General features: G+C 40.5%; 2 protein-coding genes across 6 annotated transcripts in view; one reads left to right on the forward strand and one right to left on the reverse strand.

The window, feature by feature from the left end:
• ALKBH8 (alkB homolog 8, tRNA methyltransferase) overlaps positions 1-9039 on the reverse strand; it is a 54168-nt gene extending 45129 nt beyond the window's left edge. For 2 of the 5 annotated variants that reach the window (XM_052812747.1, XM_052812744.1), the window contains exons 1-3: positions 8999-9039; positions 3984-4124; positions 947-1187 (exon numbers count right to left, since the gene is read on the reverse strand). In XM_052812747.1, the coding sequence (XP_052668707.1) occupies positions 947-1187; positions 3984-4124; positions 8999-9016 (400 nt within the window). In that variant the 5' untranslated portion in view covers positions 9017-9039. Of the gene's footprint in view, positions 1-946; positions 1188-1781; positions 1927-3983; positions 4125-4764; positions 4886-4924; positions 6834-8998 lie in introns of those variants that run through there. The other 3 variants (XM_052812745.1, XM_052812746.1, XM_052812748.1) reach the window with 3 other exon arrangements.
• Positions 9040-9180: 141 nt separating this feature from the next.
• The window catches only part of ELMOD1 (ELMO domain containing 1), a 60612-nt gene continuing 54197 nt past the window's right edge, over positions 9181-15595 (forward strand). Inside the window, exon 1 of the mRNA XM_052812835.1 lies at positions 9181-9310. The gene's annotated coding sequence lies outside the window, so the exon portion shown is untranslated. The remainder of the gene's footprint in view (positions 9311-15595) is intronic.

Genomic DNA, 15595 nt, shown 5'->3' on the forward strand with positions numbered 1-15595 from the left:
AATTTTTCCTAACATCTAACCTAAATCTCCCTTGCCTCGACTTGAGGCCATTTCCTCTTGTTCTATCTCCAGCCACCTGACAGAAGAGACCAACACCCACCTCACTACAACCCCCTTTCAGGTAGTTGTAGAGAGCGATAAGGTCTCCCCTCAGCCTCCTCTTTTCTAGACTGAACAGCCCCAGGTCCCTCAGCCGCTCCTCATAAGACTTGTGCTCCAGGCCCCTCACCAACTTGGTTGCTCTCCTCTGGACACGCTCCAGCAGCTCAATGTCTTTCCTGTAGTGAGGGGCCCAAAACTGAACACAGGACTCGAGGTGCGGCCTCACCAATACCTAGGTGAACACAAAATGTTGGTGATGTAGGGACATTGTTTGCTATCCTAACAGCTTAAAAAAAAGCTATTCGCTGGCAGAATGTACAGACCAACACCAGGAACCCTTTTCACTAGGCACCATAAAAGCTCACAGAAAGAGCAACAGCTCTTGTACTAAATAGCTTAAAGTCAGCCACAAAAAAAGCCTGGAGAGAAGAGGAAAAAAAAAAAGCAGGAAATCTTATTGTGCCTATTTTCCTTCTTGGAGTTGAGATAGAGATTGCAAGACTAAGGTCACACAAGAAATCCAGTGAACTGTCCAGAGATCTCCTGGGTCCCAATTTAGTTCCTTAATCACAAAACCTTCATGTGCAGTATTGAATGGTCTGAAAACTACCTAAAACCTTTCTCCTTTTGCAGCCAAGTAAACAAGTTCAAATTAGAGTATTCTATCATGAAATACATGGAGCAAAGATCATTTTACATCCTGAATCTTAGATTCTGGCTTTCATTTTCTGTGTCTACTCACAAAGACTAGTGTGCTTTTAGCTGTATTTACAACCTAGGAAGTGAAAGCAAAGGGAAGCAGTTTGCAGGAAGTCAGATATATAGGAGAGCAGAAAAATTATACCTTTTTCCACAAAATTAATATATAGAACAATGTTTTGGCCAAAGTCTTCCAGTGTTACTTCTTTTCCATTAAGGGCATCAAAGGCTTTCTTGGCTTCTTCTGTTGTCCCATATTTCACAAATGAATATGGTTTATTCGGTGGCATTAAGAGTGTTTCCACCAAACCATATTCTTCTACCATTCTGAGCAGCTGCTGTCTACTCATCCCATTACCAAGACCAGCATTGGCAATAACCAGGCTCTAATTGAAGAAGAATTAAAAAAAAAAAAAATGGAGAATTAGTGATTACTGTTGGTTCGTTTAAAACTAACCCTCTACCAAGAGAGCAGCTCTATAAAGAAAAATTAAGCCCGTAAGTACTCTTTTATGTATTCCACCCAAGATATTTACATTTCAGTGAGCTTGGTATATGAGGCTAAGACAACCTTTATTCGCCCAGCACATATTCTGGCAGAAAGGCTTGCAAACTCTATCAGAGATACCTCCTCAATTAATGCATGTAGTTACTATTACAAGAGCATTTAAGCTTTGAACCAGCATGTGTGCATCAAGTGTACTGCAGGCAAACAGTGACACTGGCAATCATAATTTTGGAGGTTTCCAAAATGGAATTTTTCCAGAAACCCGTTACCACTAACAAAAACAAACAGAAAAACCTTTGAAGACTGATTTTTTTTTTTTTAAGAAAGGTTTTCTCATCTTTGCCAAGGAGTCTCTCCAAGCATAGAGATTGATATTCCCAGTCCTACCTCATGCCCCCCATACATCAGGATCACCAAATAAAAGCAGCAGCCTCTAGAAACAGAGCATCTAGTTCTGCTCCAACACTCTTACCTGAAAATTCTCCCTCTTGTTTTTATAAACAAATGGGATTTATGTCCCATCCTTAGTTAACACAGATTACTTCATGCACAATGCTTCATTCTATGCTTTCACAGTGATTTATGTCCAAAATTATCAAGGAGTATGCAGTTTCTGAGGACTGTTGCTGGTTTACCAAGTATTAGAAGAAACAACAAAACAGAACCTTTCAAAGGACTATTATTCAAGAAATAGCTTTTGAAAATACATAGGCCTTTTCAAAATAAATTAACAAGTTATTTTGACATCTAAATAGCTATATGCCATAACTAGATGTTCAATCTAATCACGGTGGTTGAAAGAACTTTAAGTCCCTTTTTAAGACCAAATGAAGATGCAGTCTTAAAGTTTTGATTGAGCTTAAGTGACTCCAAACAGCTAGCAACAATTTACTCAGATTGACTTCATGTAATACCTTTCCAGAAAGCTTTCAATCTTTTCCTTAAAGTCTATAAACGTTCTATGACCTTTTCTGAAGGCAGCTGGTAAAGTGTTCAATTATTTCAAATGATAGCATTTCACTCCTCTAAAAGACAGAAAATTAGGTTTAAAACAGAAGAGAAGGATTATTTTAAAAATAATTTATATAGTGAGTACTGCTGTGATTATACCTATTGCGATGGCTCTACTAACACTTTTTCTTAGCACTGCATCAGGCTGTCCATGATCACATTTTTCAAAAGTGACCACATTAATAATTATTATTATTTTCTAGAATGTTATTAATGGAGAAGCCCATGTGTGTAAAGGAAATGCAGAGACTTAAACCAGTTATTTCACTGGCTTCATGAAGGCACTTCATCTACAAAGACCACCACTACACAACAGCAGCATGTACAGCAACTGATCCTGTTCTCCTGACTGAACAATTTCAATATAATCAGACTCTTGCACAAAGCCTGAAAGCATTTTCTGTATTTTTGACACAAGTTCATCACTAGCACTATGATTTTGTTTCATACATCACTTACTCAAATGTTCTATCATTCACAAGGATCTTGCTGGACCCCAAAATTACTCTTCGGACAGATTAGATGGATAATTTGGTATGTGGGACAGTGTCGAGGGGAACAAGTCCTGGATTACAGACCCATTTCCAAGCTACACTAGAAAAACACAGTCCCTGCTCCAAAGAGCTTACAATATATACAAGATTGCTGGGTCATTTTAGCATATGTCCACGTGGTGTGAAATCTGAGTGAAGACTAAGCCCAATTTTGTTACAAAAAAGTATAAATATCTAACTGATGTTTCCATAGTTGAACAGGAAGAACTTGCAGGATCAAGATGAACAAGGCTAGAGTAAATGACACTGCTCTACAGTGCTTCAAGCCATTAGCATCTCCCCACAATTGACGGAGGGAAATTATAAACTCTCTAACTTCTTCCTTTTCTGTCTACAAGTTCCTGTCACTTACTTTTTGCTACCCCAGTATCTGCTAGGTCACCCTCTGATCTGCTGTAACTCTCTGCTGTGGCAGAAAAGTACAAATCAAAAAGCCGAGTAGTCTTCTGTTAGGTTAGGATATAAAGCAGCTTATTGTAAAGTTCATTGAGCATCGTAAGAAAGCAGAATTCCCTCCTATCTTGCCCCATTTTGTGCAAGGGAAGAGAAAGTTGTCCTCTTTTCAACAGCTGCAAGTCAGTCAATCAGTTCAACTCCCACAGAACCACAGCCTAAATCAAATTAGGTGAAGAAAACAATGTGGAAAAGATTTTTAAGATAGACATGTTTTTAACAGGGAGTTTAGACGAGACAAATTATACTTGATAGAGAAGTACAGAGGAAAGAAAGATACAAAAGCTGAAAGCCATAGAAGAAAAGAAATCACAAAGAGACAGAGAAGAAAAGTTTATCTACTTCTAACAAGGTAACATTTCCCATGCTTCCTCCTCTCCTCCCCAACCCAAGGAACTACTGTTTCAGATTTTAAAAAAACAACAAAAACCCCACAAAAACTAAACACCTTATCCAAAGGCCATCAAAGTCTCTCCACAGATATTAAACTGCTGAAGTACAGTTCGGCTTTGAAATCAAAGAGGCACAGAAAACCCTCAGTCTCAGGAACTGCAGTTTAGAGAACTGCAGTTGTTTAGACAAAGCATATGTGAGAATAATAGAACACAGATAAAAAGCATTTTCACACTACCATCAAAATCAGAACTACCACTCACCTGTGTGGCATGGGAGATACATTCAATGCCCTCATGTCTCATCAATGTATGCTGAGCTCTGACTTGCTTCCTCAATACCTTCTTCTTCATTTTATGGACTTTCAAATGACCTTTGCTGGTTTTAACTTCCATGCTGGTGATCTGGGAAGCAGAAGTAACAATACATAGTAAGTGTCCTGCTTGAAAAATTAAACACTTCAGTCTGCTCTAGAGAGACAGCCTCCCCATCTCATATGTCATCTCTAGGATAGTAATAGGACTTTAGATAATTCCAGATTTTATTAATTATTTAGGGCTGACAAAACTGAGTCTGCAAAGTATGTTTTTCCTCAGTCAATAGCACAGTTTTCCCCATCCCTGAAGTTCTGTTATTAAACTCTCTTTTATTAAGTGGATCCCTTGCAAAAATAAAGCTTTATAAAGATTGCCATGATGCTAGATTTCATTTTCCAGTTTTTCTCTTCCTCTTCATTCCTTTATTCACAATATCACTACATCCATTTGCAGTTTTTAACCTGCCTGCTCCTCCTGTTTTCACATAGTAGTTTCAGTTATTCCTTCTCTCTACAGTCTCTCCAGAGCAGAACAAGAGAAAAAATATATGTGGAACTGCCATGAGATTTGTATCGTCTTAAGCTTCAAAGTTATTCATGCCTCACCAAATGCTTGAGTTAGAGATGAACTGTTCCCATCTGGTTCCTTTTTCCTAACTGTCACTTTCAAGTGAATATGACATTTGACAAAAATTGCTTTTTTGAGAGTAGGAAGATGTGTTCAATACTTAGATGTCCAAGAACTAGCAACCAGGATGCTCCACACCTCATTTAGCACATCTCCCAAGGCTAAACTTCACGCAAATCACATTCCTGTCATGAGAAGGAACAGAAAACTTTGTACATATATTAACTATTTAATTTAGTGGCAACACAGCATTTACCTACCAGTGAGTTACTTAAGGGTCACAGTCACTGGCCTCCTCCAAGTTTTGTTGCATCTTTTGCCACTTCCAGCCTACCACTACACTGAGATCATACAGTACTTTCCTACATCCCTCTAAGCCTACTTTCTTTTTCCTTCTCCCTTCCCACCTCCTTCAAACCCAAAGGAAGAGTCCAGACCTCACATAAGACTATGACAAAGCTCCCAGACATTGATGTGACTAGACTTTGCTTTCCTCTTGTTCTCTCCCTATAGCATAATCCCTTAGCCATATTTCAGGGGTTTCTTCTCTTCTTTCCCCCAAATCCTCCTAACAGTACAGCTGGACAACCCAACCACAGTTGTCTGTCCTTTTCCATTCTTTTATTGTCATTGATCTGATAACAATCCTTCCACCTCATCTTCTCTTCACCTCAAAAAATGTTTTTGTTTCTGTTCTTCTAAGAAAAGGAAAAAAAAAAAGGAAAACCAATCACCACTATATTTACGTATTTAAATGTGCCAGCTGCTCCAACAGTCAGTCATCCACTTGCATACCTTCTAGCTTGCAAGACTGTGTAGCTGTTTCCCAATACCTAAACTGCAGGCACAGTCGTGATAATATGATGATGTACCACAGAAAAATTGTAAAGGTAAAAAAAACCCATTTCTTATTAGTATTTGATGCAACTTTGTATTGAATGACTTAGCAAATATTTTCTTTTAAACAAATGCAAATATACTAGTAAAGCTGTTATGAAAATACTAAAGAGAAAAATAATATTGCATAGAAACTGTAAGTATGTATTCCCTGAGGCTGCTGCAGCATTACCATCATCAACATGCACAACTATTAACTGCACCAAAAGAGAAAAATCTTAAAAGGGAATCAGAATGACAAAAGCACCCCATGGAAATAACAGATTCTAATCCTCCAAAAAGGAGCAGAATAAATGCTGCCAAGGACGACTCTGTCTTTTCCCACTCCTTACCATTTGTTGGTTCTTCCTCCTACCCTTGCTCTTCCACTCTCAAATCTGATTTTACAGCAGTCTTGAATTAAAACACTTGTCAAAGAAAATGAATTGACAATAACAATTTCAAGCAAATCTAGCAAGTTACTGGCATGGTAGGTAGGCTCCAATGATTCTATCCTGAAACAGTTTCAGGTGCTATGAAATTTGAGATGGCACAGTGAGCATCTACGTGGTGCTTAGTTGCTGGCTGGGGTTAAACCACGACACGCATGCATAGCCATAACAATTGGAACCCTGACCTCCTGGCCAAACAGCATTATTCAAGTTTTTACACATATCCTGACCACATAAAGATCACATTCACATCTGAGCCTGACAAAAAAACCTAATAAATTACTCAGCACCAAGATCCATCTTACCACCATGAGACTCTTGCCAGTCCCTAGGGTCTCTTACTCAGAGCTAATTCAAGCATAACCATGTTAACACGCAGTGGAGGCAAAATGTATGAGAAGGAAATCTCACAAGTGACAAAACTCTAACAGGGCACAGTTTCAGAAAAAGGAGGAGACTACTGAAATAATTATTTCATGTGACTTCAGAAGCATAAAGTGTAGAGGCTGAAAAGATCAATGGGTTATAGAGCCAATCTTCATTTCTGTAAAACTATTTTTATTACAGATTTGTTAGCAACTGTCTCCCATTTCCCTTCAAAGCAACAGTGCACACTAAGGGCTTTTTGCATATTTTACACTCCGATTTTCTCCCTTCCATTCCTGAATCTCTTGGTACTTTCTTAAATAATCATTTTCCCTTCTTGATGGCAGACCTGCACACAGGCCACAGTTCATTCTTTGACAAAACCACACTTGCTTCTAAAGACAAAAAGTTCAAAACAGTTTTCTTATTGAGGATTCTTCACTTAATCCCCCAAAAGGGTTAAAGACACAGAGAGGAACAATCTTCTTAACCTTCATTAGTTAAATAATGATCAAGAAATCTCAAACTGGCTTAGACAAAAAAAGCATAGTGAGACACACACACACACACACAAAAAAAAAAAACCCTAACAAAAGATAAATGGAAGCAAAGGTACCCAAGAGGGAAAAATTAAAATGTCTCATGAAGAGAGGCATGAAAAGTTTACATCAAGTACATTCCCTTAAGTGCATCTAACAGGCTACCCTTACCAGGATTAATCTCATTTGCAGGCTCATTCAACAAACTCACCATGACTAAACTGTCCAATTAACAAATCTGGTCCAACTTTATTTGCCATATGCAGATGAACAGAGGCAAATAGCTTTACAGACCACTCATGTGCAGGTTCTTATATTCTGGAGAGGGGGTCAAGCAGTCTCAAATTACTTCACAGGAAAGTATAGGAGAGACTCCTCTTTGATTTGGTGAGGTGGGTTTACTGAAAGAGAGTAAAAATATGGGATGGGTTTACTCTTTGGAACCATGCAAATCTGGTTCAGATCGAAAAGCATGGAGGTTATGTACATCACCCATACATACCAGTCAGAGCACTGTCATGCAGCCTCTGCAGAACAGACCCAGCCTGAAGAACAGGATATTGAACTGAAAGGCTCACGCCTCTCCCATAACATCTACACCTCTGCACACTGGAAGACTCCATCTGATCTCAGGGGAAAGCAGCCCTGAGTTTAGTCAGGTCCTCACAAAATCCCACATTCTCCACACAGAAGCCAAGAAGTCATGGGCCAATATCTGGCAAACTAGCACAGAAACTGAAGTTGAAAGACTACTTTCCATCCCTTCATAACATCTGAACTACACAACAGAACAAAGGACAGATAAGGTGTGACTCAGCTGCCTAAAAAATGGCAGAGATGCCCTACCCTACACTGCCTGGCCTTTCACTTGCTGCTCAAGAAACTGAATACCTTCCCTATGTGCTATGTCATGCTTGCCAGCATCAGCCAGATGCCTCTAGCCCCTGAAGGAACCTCAAACAGCACTACCTGCATTGCTGAGACAGCAGAACCTTCCCTTGGTCTCTGTCTGAACTGGGCCTAAACTCTCTGCCTTGTCTGTTGCATCATTACCCAAGGCTCAGTTCTGCAGGCACAGAAACTAACAGTCTGCCTTGATTTCTGAGTTAAGGAATCACACTCAACTGTATAGAAGTGGAAAACTTTATTCGGTAGCATCCCACACCCCCTCTTACAAAGGCCAATATGACTATAGAAGAAAAAGCATGCAGCAGTGGATTATTCATTACTGTTACTACCTCGTTTCAGAAGTATGAAAAAAAAGTAGCTCCTGAAAATACACTGAAACGGTCTCCCCTTGCAATGCTAGCTCAGGTTATAGCAGGCCACACAATTGGCCTGCAATTACTACAAAGGTTAATGTAAAGCTTTAATGTAGTGGGGGAACCTTATTTGCAGTAGAAGCCACTTCTGAAACTGAAAGTGAATTGTTACTGGAATGGAGCTAAACGGCAGCTGTCAGCAGAGGGAGCACCACGCTCAGTTATCAAGTTTGGCAGTTTATTATTCCGTTTTGGCTTGGTTTTGTGCCGCAGACACGTAAACATAAATCTATACAGACACAAACATCCAAACTCGTGGAAAAAAACGAAATTCAGAAGCCCTGATGGGGAGATTTAAGAGTTCCAGTACTGGGCAAACACGCCTCAAGGCACCAGTACATCCCTGCGGCTATCCCCACCCCATCCCTGCCAGTGACAGCCAGCACTTCAACCGCCCACCGGCACCCCTCAAGTCCATGGGCTCCGGGCACTCCTTAAAAACAATAACGGTAACAGGAGTAACAACAGGGATGTGCGCATGCTGTTCTGCCCTAAGTAAACACTGCGCGGGGGCTGCAAAAGCTGTGAGGCAGACGCACGGGTTGCCTTGGCCGCGTGTCCCCTCACACCACCTCGCCCTGACTGAGGCAGGGCCAGGGGACAGGCCGCCGCGGGCTCGGCTCCCCCGCACACGGCGGCGCGGCGGGGAGGGAAGCCCGCGGCTGGGGCCGTCCGCGCTCCCGCCGCCCCCAAGGTGCCCCGCCTGCTCCCCCTCCCCGAGCCGGGAGCCGGGCGGGGCGGGCGCTGCAGCCCTGGGCCCAGCCGGCGCAGCACGTTACCTGGCTGGCGGCGGCCATGTTGGGGCAGGCAGGCAGCCCGCCCACCCCCGCCGTCCGTCACGGCGGCGCTCCGCCCCCGGCGCGCCCCGGGCGGGGGGAGCAAGCCGCCGGCGGGGCCGGCAGTGCCCTGAGGATCGTTACCGAGAGAAGGCATCTGCGCCGTTATCACACGGTGAAGGAAGCCAAGCCTCTCCGAGCCACCATCACAGCCAGCACTGATCACATTACCGCTGGCATGCCCCACACTAGGGACAGAGGAAGACAAAACCATGCCAGTGCAGCCAGGGCCACGTGAAGACCGAGCCTCTAGTTGTACGTACGTGTTTTCCCCACGCCACTCTTCAATTTGCTAGCAACCCCACTAAGGCTGCTTAGTAAACCCACACTATTGAGCAGCCTGCACCTCCCTGAAAGGAAGCATCTCCACAGCTCGCTGGCTCCCTGCACGAGAAAGTGATCCCTTAAATCAGAGACAGAACATATAAGCCTTCTCTTCCCTTCATTTCTCTCTGCCATCATAGACTAACCAAGCTTCGTAGTATGCCTCTAGACTAACAGAGCCCTTTACCCCTTCTTTATTCAAAATACTGAAGTTCAGAATTACCTACTTTTTCTGTCTTTACCTAACAAATATTTTACTTCTCACTATAACTTATTACCTAAAAACTGTCTGTCTTTTTTTTTTTTTTCCTTCCCTCTCTCTATTTAAATACCAAGTTGATTCCCCCCCAGCCTCCTGTGGGTATTTAACCTTTCTCAAGATCAATTAGGTGTGGGATTCCCAGGTGGGTGGTATGTAGGGAGACTGATGAGCCTGTAAACCTGTAGTCAGAAGCTAGTTCTTTAACTTTGTCCCAGATCCACACTCTCACTCTGGAGGAGTCTACATATGCTGTTAGATAGGGCTGTGCTTACCCAGAAAAATAACCTTTCTCTTTCCCTTGGAGCATATACCATGCCCTGTGCCAGGGACACAGCTGTCCCATTTGCAGGAGGTACAAGCACACTAAAGATGTGAGGCTGATGGGGCACATCCACCAGCCTGTGAAGGCAGTATGTGGTCAGAAAGGTGGTCTCACTTCTGTCCTTCCACCACGGTCTGTGGCATTACATCACTGTCCATCTTTGACCCACGCAGTGGGTAGCAAGATACTGTGATAGCACAGATCTTTTACTTAAGTTTTCTCATATGTAAAGTGTGACTATTAACTGCCTACCTAGTAAAAGTATAGCAGGGAGCTTGTTAACCTTTGTGAACACCAAGCATTAGCATCATCTGGTCTTTTCGTAAGCCAGAATGAATGGGGCGAAAGAACATGCAGGCAAAGTCAACAGCTGCTGTCTCTATTAAAATATTCTCTGAGGCCCTCAGCCCTGGAAACCACCAAACCTGAAAGCTACTGAAAGGATGATCCTAGTGAAATCAGTTTGTAATTCATTACCAATTTGTTCTGACAAGTGGAAAATACCTGCCAAAAGGTTCTTTCTGTTAAGTGCCCATGTTCCAGTTCAAAGCCCTGATTGTGTGGGCTCTCCATTCTTCTACTTGGCTGTCCATGTGTGGTTTATCCCACTGGGATGCATTGTTGGTAGGTAAGAGGTAGAACATAGGCTTAGTGGAACTTTACATCTCAGAGCACAAACCACAAGGTTCTGGCAGCTGCCTGACTCTGTGTTTGCCAGTCATTGTTTGGATTTATTCTGCTTTATTATTTTGAAAATTATTTTGGGGGGGAGAACAGACTCACTGTGCATTTTTTTCTTGAAATATCTCTGTATGATTAGCATTGGTCAAGAATTTGTGATGCATACTGCAATAATATTTCCTCTGTAAATACATCAAGATTTTACTTCTATAAACAACATTCTTACATAGGACAATTCCACCAATTAAAAGAAAAACAGTTAAAGGCTGGCTGTGGGGGTTTTAATACAAGCTTATTTTGGTCAAACCAGAACTGTAATTCCCCTTATAATTTAAGCCCTGAAGCACTGTGCAGTGTCTTATGCTAGATAACACGGGTACAGACTTCTCCTACAGTACCACAGTGCTTATTGACCACAAGTAAAAATACATCTCCATATGGTTAACAACATTATCACTGACTAACCCACAAAATAGTTCACAGAAGTGGGGATTCAAATACATTTGATGTTAATATAATCTCTGATTAAAAGTGCTTTCACAGAAATCTCAATATTTCTAAAAAAAAAAAATGCAATTTTTATAATGATAATAGTTTTAAAATTCAGCAAATATTCTAGTTTGAAATTAAGTTTTCATAGGTTTCTTGAGAAAAAAAACCCAAAAACTTTTATATCAGAAAATCTGGGCTCCGACTCTTTTTTTTTTTTTTTTTTTAATTGATAACCAGGAAACATGCCTTCTAAAGCAGAATGTCATGCTCCCATTTACTCAAGGGTGAGAAATAAAATGCTGCTGACTCTTCCCAGGAACAAATTACAATACTCACTATGCTGTTAGCTGTTTTATCTTTACCACATTCCTAGAGAGAGCCAAGGCATTTGTCAGTCCCTGGGAATCCACTTCATATGACAGTAAGTAAACACTTCTGTTTCCTTCAGCAAACTAGAGGTTACTGGTCCATATCGGGAAAGACAACCTTACTCCCTTTTACAGCAAAGCAAGCCAAGCCATGCTTTAGCCTAATGTGATCACACGGGATTCCCATCACTTTCAAACCAAATTAAAAGAAAATCACAGGAAGATAGTAGGCTTTGCTGTATCAAATCTCTTGATTTAAGAATCTGCAGTTTAAGAATCATGACAAATAGGATATGTTTCAGGACTGCAGTTTGTTACAGAAACAAGAAGAAACCTCTTAGCACAAAATCCAGCTCAAAATCACCCACAACTAGTACTGTAGAGGAGTACCATAGTAAATCATGAGACACAAGATTAATTGTTTTAGGATAGCATTCATGTAATAGTTAAGGACTTTTTGACAAATATCTGTTGACCTAAATTCAAAATGTGCTACTGCTGCTGCTTGTGATTGATAGTAAAATTCTCCATAACAAACCTCTGCAATGCCAAAGGCTTATATTTTTCAGGAAGATAGCAAGGCTGGCTGTGTGCTGCATGTCATTTTGATTCTGCATTTGTACTGTTCAGTGCTAGATTTCATATTTCTTTCTGAAAAACAGCCAAAAAACAACTTTCAGAATTTTTTAGTAATTGCATAAGACCAGAAAGAGGCGTGAGAAATCTAGGCACTGGTAAAATCAATGGGATTTTCAAATACTAGCAAACAAAAATCTTTTATTCTCAAGAGACTTAAAATGTCAAGTAATATCAGTGTGCTTTCTGATTTCTAAGCTTTAGGCTACACTGTGTTCATACCTCCAAGCTTTTTTTCCACAAACATAAGACTTTGGAGTACATTTTTTTTCCCTTCCTTTAATAAAAGCTGAAATTTTCCTGAAATCTCTAGACTCAGGGTACTGGAACTTTAAGAAATACATTAAATAGCATAAATCTCGTGATAAAATTGTACCATTTGGCAACACTGGTTTTGTGGCACAAATGCGCGGTTATTGGCCGGTTCGCTTCCCTTGTTACAAGGTATGATCCCCATGTGGAGCAATTTCTTTAGCATGACAACACGACTTCTTCTGAGCACGGAGATTTCTGTTCTGTATTGGGACAGTTACAGATCTTGTCATCCAGAGAACCAAACTAGTCAGTGAAAGTTTAGGATCAGGCAGAGATTAGCTAAATTGAGCACCTCCGCTATGCCATGAGATTGCATTAATGAAATGGAAGCCTGTGTTATCAGAGTGGGGGAGGAACAGTTTTAAATTCTGTTGTCAGACACACTGCGAAGGTGTGCCTACATTGTTGGGTCACCATTAATATCACGCTAGACCTGGGAGCACAATTCTGTAGGCTTCAATAAACAGAATATCTTTGATCCCTGCCTGGAGAGTCCTCAGACAATTCCTGTGAACTTTCAGGCAGAAGACAGAAGTTACTATATTTATGATGTGCATGCTGCAAGTCTGAAGAACTTTCATTATCGGTACTGCCAGTCCAAAGCTCCAGCTCTTGCGAGGTTCCTGCAACATGTGCACGCAGATGTCAACAAACAGAGAGTTTCCTCATTTGATTAAGGAAGAATCCAAGAGATGTAAATTCCCTAGGCACAATTACTGGAAAGCATAATAACCATGGAGATCAACTAAAAGCTCCCAATGCAGCTCGTGACAGCTTTTTCTGCTCACATAAAACCTCTCAGTGAATGGTCCCCAGCCTTCAAAGTCCCACATGCACCAATACTAAGCAAGTCATACATTGCAGGCAATTATTTTGTCCTCAGTTTTAATTTTCTAAATTTTCTCTGGCCATAAGCAGTCTTGGAGACTTAGGGCTTTAAATCTTTCCAAAGCTGTCTAGGCTTTGAAAAAGAGACGATAATTCTCTGCTGAACAGGAACTGCTGCTTTCACTGCCCAGGTGACTCTTTCTCTGCAATTCAGGCAAAGTCTAGGAAAGATCTTCTTATGCCAGTCTAGTACACTTTCCAGGATGTCAGAAAAGTAATACAAAGTACTGAAAGAACCATACAAAATATTGATTTCCCTGCAAATCACTGAACCCATCAACACATGGTTTAGTTTAGCCTTGAAAGCAACGCTGTTAGAAAGATTCAAACAAAATATTTCTGTTTTCTCTGGCACAAAGGCTGAAAATCATCATCTCTTCTTCAAAGCCTGCACGTACTTTACATTCTCTTCTTGCTATTCATGCCTGTTTTCCATGATGAGACAGGAAATATTATTTTTTGGAATTACTGATTGAGTTATATTATTCTCTTCTGGCCCTACATTCAAAATCTTACACTAACCTGGCAAAACCCAGTTCTCTCACAAGCAGTTAGGATTTGGTAGGTGTTCAGAAAGCAATGCGACCCTACACAGGGATCCTCCCTGATATCTACACCAGGCAGGCAGTCTGCTTTCCTGCATATCCTTGGAAACCATCATTTCTCACAGTTACGACTTCAGGGCATAAATATATCATAAGGACAATCATGGGATATCAGGCAGTGAATTTGCCTACTTCATCAATCAATACATTTTTGAGGATACAGTGCTTGCAGTCCAGACACAATCTGCAAAGTTAAAATACAAAGGCATAGTATTGTTTACATACAGAGAACTAAATATCACATTTCCATTGTAAGAAAGATCTCAGTGCCTCCAGTGAGACTGGAGAGAATATTGCAATGTATTTCTTAGACTGGGACTCTATCCTTTCAGCCCTTTTCAGGCATCATCTCAGGAGGTCTCATTAGCTGTTGCTCATGCAATAGATTTGCCTTCTTTGGAAGAACAGCTGTGCAACCAAAAGTTAAAATTTTCTACACGAAAACATGGCCAGTTACTTGAGTCACCCCACTTGCTGCTCTTGTAATCCAGTTTTCATTGACTTCTCTGGGTCTGTATGCACACTTGACGCATCTGAAAAATAGAAGTTGTAAGTTTTTCAACTGAGTAGGCCAAAAAAAAGATGCATTGAAACTTCGTGGAATTTTTTTTACAAATACCACTTCTTTGTGACTCAGTTTGCCAGTCTGTATGACATTTACATAAATATTTACCCAACTCACCAATGGCTGTGAATCTTCATGAATCATTGTTTGTGTAACACTTTGTAATCCTTGAATGAAACATAGCATATGCACTCAGAGTATGGATCTGATTAATGGCAGAGGATAAATGAAAAGAAGAATAGATAAAAAATGAACACATCACATTTTTTTCCCTTGTTCAAAATTGGTTTCAAAGAAATTCTCTATTACAAATGCAAATCTTTCTTTTTCACACAGACATAATATGGTATGGTACACATATTAGTGAAGAAGATTAGGATACAGCCTGCTGTTAATCAGCATATTCAAATTTGTCCACTTTTTTTAAGATAAAAAGCAGATGTTGTTAGCATATAGTATTTGAAATTCATGTCTACATCACTTTATTTTACTCTTTCTGTATAGAAATATCAAATAGAATGATTTAAATTATAACATTATAACATTAAATGCTCTTAATTCATATGCAGACGAGGTCCTTTCTGGCAAAATTCTTTGCTTCAAGAGATGGGTAAACTAAATGAGCATACTGGCTGCTTCACTTAGCTGTCATCTCTCTAAAGGCTATATGAGTAAGCCTGACACACTTCATCTCTCATGTTATCATCATCTACATGCTTTTGTTATTGTCTCCTGTGTTAAACTTTATGGCGTCTTCAGTCAAAGGAATACAAGTGAAATGAAATGTGGCACTGTAAATGAACAAAATAACTAGGAGAGAGGTTTAAGAAATGATCATAAAGCTTGTGTGCAGACTGCTTTAGTTGCTATAATATCAGCACACGAGAGCCATGTAATACACCATCTCAGGACAATTCTGTATTTGACACCTGTCCTGAACTAGGCACAAAGATTTGCCAGCTGTTCAATATTTCGAAGTAGAACGTTGACACAGATTTGAAGCACCACAACAATTATGAAATCATTGTGATACGTGAAATAGATACTCAGACATAGCAAGAAAATAGTTTTTAATTTGGGGA

This window comes from Harpia harpyja, chromosome 17 (genome assembly GCF_026419915.1).
Source record: "Harpia harpyja isolate bHarHar1 chromosome 17, bHarHar1 primary haplotype, whole genome shotgun sequence".
NCBI classification, from domain to species: domain Eukaryota; kingdom Metazoa; phylum Chordata; class Aves; order Accipitriformes; family Accipitridae; genus Harpia; species Harpia harpyja.